The sequence below is a fragment of the Glandiceps talaboti genome, chromosome 14 (assembly GCF_964340395.1).
Source record: "Glandiceps talaboti chromosome 14, keGlaTala1.1, whole genome shotgun sequence".
Taxonomy (NCBI): Eukaryota; Metazoa; Hemichordata; class Enteropneusta; family Spengelidae; genus Glandiceps; species Glandiceps talaboti.
In genome coordinates, this window is record NC_135562.1 from 24,427,717 (window position 1) to 24,434,968 (window position 7,252).

Sequence of the window (7,252 nt, forward strand, 5' to 3'; positions counted from 1 at the left end):
ATGCCTCACAGTGGAACACTTTTAAAGCTCTCAGAAAAAAAGGTAAATCATGATCTTAAAAGAGCTCATGCCCAGTACATCGAAACAACCCTCCACAATGCCTTGAAGGAAGGAAACAGAAAACCCTTTTGGAGATATGTCAAATCCCAACGTAAAGATTCTGGTGGAGTAGCACCACTAAAAGTGAATGAAACACTATACAGCGAAAGTCATGATAAAGCTGAGATTTTAAATGCTCTGTTCACATCTGTCTTTACCACAGATCGTAAGGATGACATCCCAGAAATGTATGGTGGTCCGTACCCAATAGCAAATGAAATACAAATTACGGAAAGTGGTGTGTATAAACTACTGTCTACACTAAATGTATCAAAAGCATCTGGGCCAGACGGTCTCCCAAACTATATCCTGAAGGAGCTTGCTTTAGAACTTACACCAGCAATGACTTGTTTATTCAACCAGTCCTTGTCAAATGGCCAGCTGCCAGATGACTGGAAGAGCGCAAATGTCTCACCGATATACAAAAATGATGACAAACACCTGGCGTCAAATCATAGACCTATATCATTAACATTTGTGTGTGTGTGCTAAATTAATGGAACATATCATTGTGTCAAATTTAATGAAACACCTGGAAAAACATCAAATAATAACAGACTTGCAACACGGCTTTCGCCGACGTCGCTCATGTACTACTCAACTACTCCTTACAGTATCTGACTTGGCTAAACACTATGATAATAACACACAGGTTGACATAAATGTATTGGATTTTTCCAAAGCATTTGTCGTGGTAAATCATCGTAAGCTGCTGCCCAAACTTCATTTCTATGGTATACACGGGAGTACCCTAGCTTGGATCAAAAGTTTTCTTGAGGGCAGATCTCAACACATCGTAGTAGATGATATTTCATCAAAACCTGCTCCAGTTCTATCAGGTGTGCCCCAGGGCACAGTACTGGGCCCTGTACTTTTCCTTTGTTATGTAAACGACATCACCGAAAACATTCAATCTCAACTTCGCCTGTTTGCAGATGATGCGCTGTTATATCGACCAATAAGATCTGAGAGAGACCATATCAATATGCAGATGATAACGAACTCTACCTGGCATTTACAAGAAGACAGCCATCGCTACGCCCAAGATCAAGGACTGCCTGTTGGATATCAAGAAGTGGATGAATACCAACAAGTTAAAATTAAATGATGACAAGACAGAAATCCTGCACATAAGATCTCGATTTAGTCGTTCCCAAAATCACATTCAGTCATTAAGCGTTGGGGACAGTACCATACATCCAGTGGATTATGCTCGCAATATTGGGTTTGGGTTCGACAGCACCCATGAATTTAAACAACACATCATCCGACTCTGTAAGTGCATTTATTTCGATATTCGCCGCATTGGATTCATGATCATTCGTAAATATTTTTCCCAGCAGACCTGTTTAAAACTTGTCAACGCTACTCTTTCCTCAAAGCTTGATTACGCTAATGCCCTATTATTTGGACTACCGTCATCCAGCATTAATCTATTACAGAGAGCTCAAAACTCTGCTGCGCGGCTAATTGCACAAGTGAAGGAACATGAACACATTTCTCCGATTCTGATGAAATTCCACTGGCTCCCTGTAATATATAGAATCAAATTCAAGATTTTACTTCTTACCTACAAAGCTTTGAACGGCACCGCACCTGACTACCTCACTACACTCATCGAACTTAATAAACCGACCAGATCTCTCCGCTCAAGTGACAAAGTTTCTCATAAAACTCCACGATTCTATGGTGATCGTTCTTTCTCATATGCCGCTGCTACCTTGTGGAATGATCTTCCCTGTCATTCGTTCAGCATCAAGTACTGAAATTTTCAAATCTAGGCTAAAGACCTACTTTTTTGAGAGAGCATATTTAAATGACACTTTGTAAAGCGCCAGTGAACATTTTAAATGGATACCAGGCGCTATATTAATTTGTTATCATATCATATCATATCATATATCATCCTTCAAAATGACCTGAACCCTCTAGAACATTGGGCTGAAAAATGGGACATGAAATTTAATACATCTAAATGCTATGTGTTGTCCATAAAGCGCCATGGAGGCAAAGCCATTTGTTTTTATACTATGTGCAATACGCTATTGAAATCTGTAAACTCTATCAATTACTTAGGTGTACTTTTCAGCGACAATTTATCATTCTCACCCCATATCGCACCTTGAATCCTGGCGGTATATGACCAATAGCTGGCAACCGTTTAGGCCACGCGGGCGAAAAGCTGGATGGAAACACCCAAAAGCCATGTTCCGAATTCCTTCTATTGTTACTGATCACTGCAACCGAACGAGGTCTTGTGAACATTTTCGGACACGGGTACTACGTCAGATTCCGATCTCTCAACAGGTGGGTGCATCTAAACAATGCATTATTCAAACAGTTATAACACCAAGGACTGTTCCGCCGACCGAAAATGAAAGGGACTCTGTTCTGGTGAAAATCCCGAGGATTTCTACTTGTTTCAAGAAATTGCAGCTGAATGCAGCACTATGGAACGCGCGCTCTATGAACGGGAAAATCGCTGCCATGGTGACAACCTTGGTCGAGAAACATCTTGACATTCTAATAATCACAGAAACCTGGATCAAAAGTCAGTCTGATCCAATTTTGGCGGAGTTCCATTCTTCGATCAGTGGTTACAACATCCACCAGCAACCTCGGGCTAAACGGAAGGGTGGTGGTGTGGCTGTTATAACAAGATCTAATCTTCGCGTTGTTGAAAATCATTCTTGCGCATTCCAATCATTTGAATCATTAAATACAACTCTCCGTTCATCTAGTCAACTCCTGAACATTATCACTATCTATCGACCACCAAAGTCATCGAACAACACTGCAACTATAAATCAGTTTATCTCCGAATTTTCAACTCTTCTCGAAAGCGCCGTAACTTTACCAGGTCATCTTGTCATCGCTGGCGATTTTAACTTCCACTTTGACGACATCAGTTCACCGGACACTATCAAACTCTTAAATTTACTCCAGTCGATGGGGTTGCAACAGCATGTCCATGGTTCAACACATATCAAAGGACACACTCTCGATTTGCTTATCACAAGATCAGCTCACCAGTTTTTACATTCTATCATGATCGACGACTCTCTCATCTCCGATCACAGCCTCGTCCTTTTCAGCATGAAAGTACAGCGTCCACCGAACTCCAGCGTCATTACTTCTCGCCGCAACTATCATAAGATGAATATTAATGATTTTCAAGTCAAGCTGGCAGCCAAATTCTCTGATTATCCGCGCGACGCCTATTCTGAAATACTATCAGAATTTTTCCACTCGACTGCTACATACGTGTTAGATGAAGTTGTCCCTGTTACGACTAAAGTAATAATCGATAAAGTCCGAGCACCTCGGTACACTGAGGAACTTCTACTACACAGGAAAAATGTACGGCGTCTAGAAATGAAATGGCGAAATACACAGCTTGAGATAGATCGACAAATTTTCATCTCTATGCGATCTGATTACTTTCGTCGTTGTGATCACGTGAAATCTAGTTACCATCGACGTCGTATCCAAGAGGCTGACTCTAGGAAACTTTTTAACATCGTTGGTGAACTTTCCAATGCGAATGCAAGTAATAGCAAAGCCTTGCCAAATAATATCCCTCTCACGGACTTGCCATCAGAATTTCTCACCTACTTCGAATCCAAGGTAGCCATGCTTCGAAACGGACTTGTCGTTCAACAGGATGACTCCAACGATACCCTACCATCACATGTATTCACTGACTTCAATCCTGTTATAGCCGATCAGGTTAAAACAATCGTGAAACAATCCTCCGCGAAGTCTTGCGACCTCGATGTCTTACCATCGGACATTATCAAGAAGTCTATCAACACCCTCACACCTTTCTTGGTTGACTTTTTTAATTGTTCGCTCAGGACAGGCATTGTCCCATCTCACTTCAAATCCGCCATCATTCGGCCACTCCTGAAAAAACCGGACCTCGACAAGAATATGCTGAAGAGTTATAGACCAGTGTCAAATCTTCCATTTCTTTCAAAAGTTCTTGAAAGAATTGTTGCACAACAACTACATAGCCATCTTACCGGGTTTAATCTATTCGCAAAGCGCCAAAGTGCATATCGTCCTAATCACAGCACCGAAACAGCTCTATTACGGGTGCATAAAGACATCGGGTGACCCTAAAACGAATGACAACCTGAATGACGGAAAACGAATGACAGCATTTCTAGGTGGTAAACAGTGGAATGACACCCTTTTCTACATCCAGTTAGTTGAATGACACCCTCTGCACTGTAAAACCAGTGGAATGACAGCCGCCACTCTATAAAATAAGTGGAATGACAGCACTTTCAATGCTTTAGAACTGGAATGACAGCATTTCTAGGTGGTAAACAGTGGAATGACACCCTTTTCTACATTCAGTTAGTTGAATGACACCCTCTGCACTGTAGAACCACTGGAATGACAGCCGCCACTCTATAAAATAAGTGGAATGACAGCATTTTCAATGCTTTAGAACTGGAATGACAGCATTTCTAGGTGGTAAACAGTGGAATGACACCCTTTTCTACATTCAGTTAGTTGAATGACACACTCTCCACTGTAGAACCACTGGAATGACAGCCGCCACTCTATAAAATAAGTGGAATGACAGCATTTTCAATGCTTTAGAACTGGAATGACAGCATTTCTAGGTGGTAAACAGTGGAATGACACCCTTTTCTACGATCAGTTAGTAGAATGACACACTCTGCAGTTTAGAACCACTGGAATGACAGCCGCCACTCTATAAAATAAGTGGAATGACAGCATTTTCAATGCTTTAGAACTGGAATGACAGCATTTCTAGGTGGTAAACAGTGGAATGACACCCTTTTCTACAATCAGTTAGTTGAATGACACCCTCTGCACTGTAGAACCACTGGAATGACAGCCGCCACTCTATAAAATAAGTGGAATGACAGCATTTTCAATGCTTTAGAACTGGAATGACAGCATTTCTAGGTGGTAAACAGTGGAATGACACCCTTTTCAACATTCAGTTAGTTGAATGACACCCTCTGCACTGTAGAACCACTGGAATGACAGCCGCCACTCTATAAAATAAGTGGAATGACAGCACTTTCAATGCTTTAGAACTGGAATGACAGCATTTCTAGGTGGTAAACAGTGGAATGACACCCTTTTCTACATTCAGTTAGTTGAATGACACCCTCTGCACTGTAGAACCACTGGAATTACAGCCGCCACTCTATAAAATAAGTGGAATGACAGCATTTTCAATGCTTTAGAACTGGAATGACAGCATTTCTAGGTGGTAAACAGTGGAATGACACCCTTTTCTACATTCAGTTAGTTGAATGACACACTCTGCACTGTAGAACCACTGGAATGACAGCCGCCACTCTATAAAATAAGTGGAATGACAGCATTTTCAATGCTTTAGAACTGGAATGACAGCATTTCTAGGTGGTAAACAGTGGAATGACACCCTTTTCTACATTCAGTTAGTTGAATGACACACTCTGCACTGTAGAACCACTGGAATGACAGCCGCCACTCTATAAAATAAGTGGAATGACAGCATTTTCAATGCTTTGGAACTGGAATGACAGCATTTCTAGGTGGTAAACAGTGGAATGACACCCTTTTCTACATTCAGTTAGTTGAATGACACCCTCTACACTGTAGAACCAGTGGAATGACAGCCGCCACTCTATAAAATAAGTGGAATGACAGCACTTTCAATGCTTTAGAACTGGAATGACAGCATTTCTAGGTGGTAAACAGTGGAATGACATCCTTTTCTACATTCAGTTAGTTGAATGACACCCTTTGCACTGTAGAACCAGTGGAATGACAGCCGCCACTCTATAAAATAAGTGGAATGACAGCACTTTCAATGCTTTAGAACTGGAATGACAGCATTTCTAGGTGGTAAACAGTGGAATGACACCCTTTTCTACATTCAGTTAGTTGAATGACACCCTCTACACTGTAGAACCAGTGGAATGACAGCCGCCACTCTATAAAATAAGTGGAATGACAGCACTTTCAATGCTTTAGAACTGGAATGACAGCATTTCTAGGTGGTAAACAGTGGAATGACATCCTTTTCTACATTCAGTTAGTTGAATGACACCCTTTGCACTGTAGAACCAGTGGAATGACAGCCGCCACTCTATAAAATAAGTGGAATGACAGCACTTTCAATGCTTTAGAACTGGAATGACAGCATTTCTAGGTGGTAAACAGTGGAATGACACCCTTTTCTACATTCAGTTAGTTGAATGACACCCTTTGCACTGTAGAACCACTGGAATGACAGCCGCCATTCTATAAAATAAGTGGAATGACAGCACTTTCAATGCTTTAGAACTGGAATGACAGCATTTCTAGGTGGTAAACAGTGGAATGACACCCTTTTCTACATTCAGTTAGTTGAATGACACACTCTGCACTGTAGAACCACTGGAATGACAGCCGCCACTCTATAAAATAAGTGGAATGACAGCATTTTCAATGCTTTAGAACTGGAATGACAGCATTTCTAGGTGGTAAACAGTGGAATGACACCCTTTTCAACATTCAGTTAGTTGAATGACACCCTCTGCACTGTAGAACCACTGGAATGACAGCCGCCACTCTATAAAATAAGTGGAATGACAGCACTTTCAATGCTTTAGAACTGGAATGACAGCATTTCTAGGTGGTAAACAGTGGAATGACACCCTTTTCTACATTCAGTTAGTTGAATGACACCCTCTGCACTGTAGAACCACTGGAATTACAGCCGCCACTCTATAAAATAAGTGGAATGACAGCATTTTCAATGCTTTAGAACTGGAATGACAGCATTTCTAGGTGGTAAACAGTGGAATGACACCCTTTTCTACATTCAGTTAGTTGAATGACACACTCTGCACTGTAGAACCACTGGAATGACAGCCGCCACTCTATAAAATAAGTGGAATGACAGCATTTTTAATGCTTTGGAACTGGAATGACAGCATTTCTAGGTGGTAAACAGTGGAATGACACCCTTTTCTACATTCAGTTAGTTGAATGACACCCTCTACACTGTAGAACCAGTGGAATGACAGCCGCCACTCTATAAAATAAGTGGAATGACAGCACTTTCAATGCTTTAGAACTGGAATGACAGCATTTCTAGGTGGTAAACAGTGGAATGACACCCTTTTCTACATTC

General features: G+C 41.2%; 1 protein-coding gene across 1 annotated transcript; it reads left to right on the forward strand.

Moving 5' to 3' along the window:
• On the forward strand, nucleotides 1-591 carry LOC144445425 (uncharacterized). Its single transcript, XM_078134965.1, has one exon. It carries the CDS (start codon nucleotides 1-3, stop codon nucleotides 589-591), a length of 591 nt encoding a protein of 196 aa, XP_077991091.1.
• The last annotated feature ends 6,661 nt before the right edge of the window (nucleotides 592-7,252 follow it).

Bases quoted from the DNA above. Each gene is read 5' to 3' on its own strand.
- LOC144445425 (XM_078134965.1), top strand. From the start codon at position 1: ATGCCTCACAGTGGAACACTTTTAAAGCTCTCAGAAAAAAAGGTAAAT.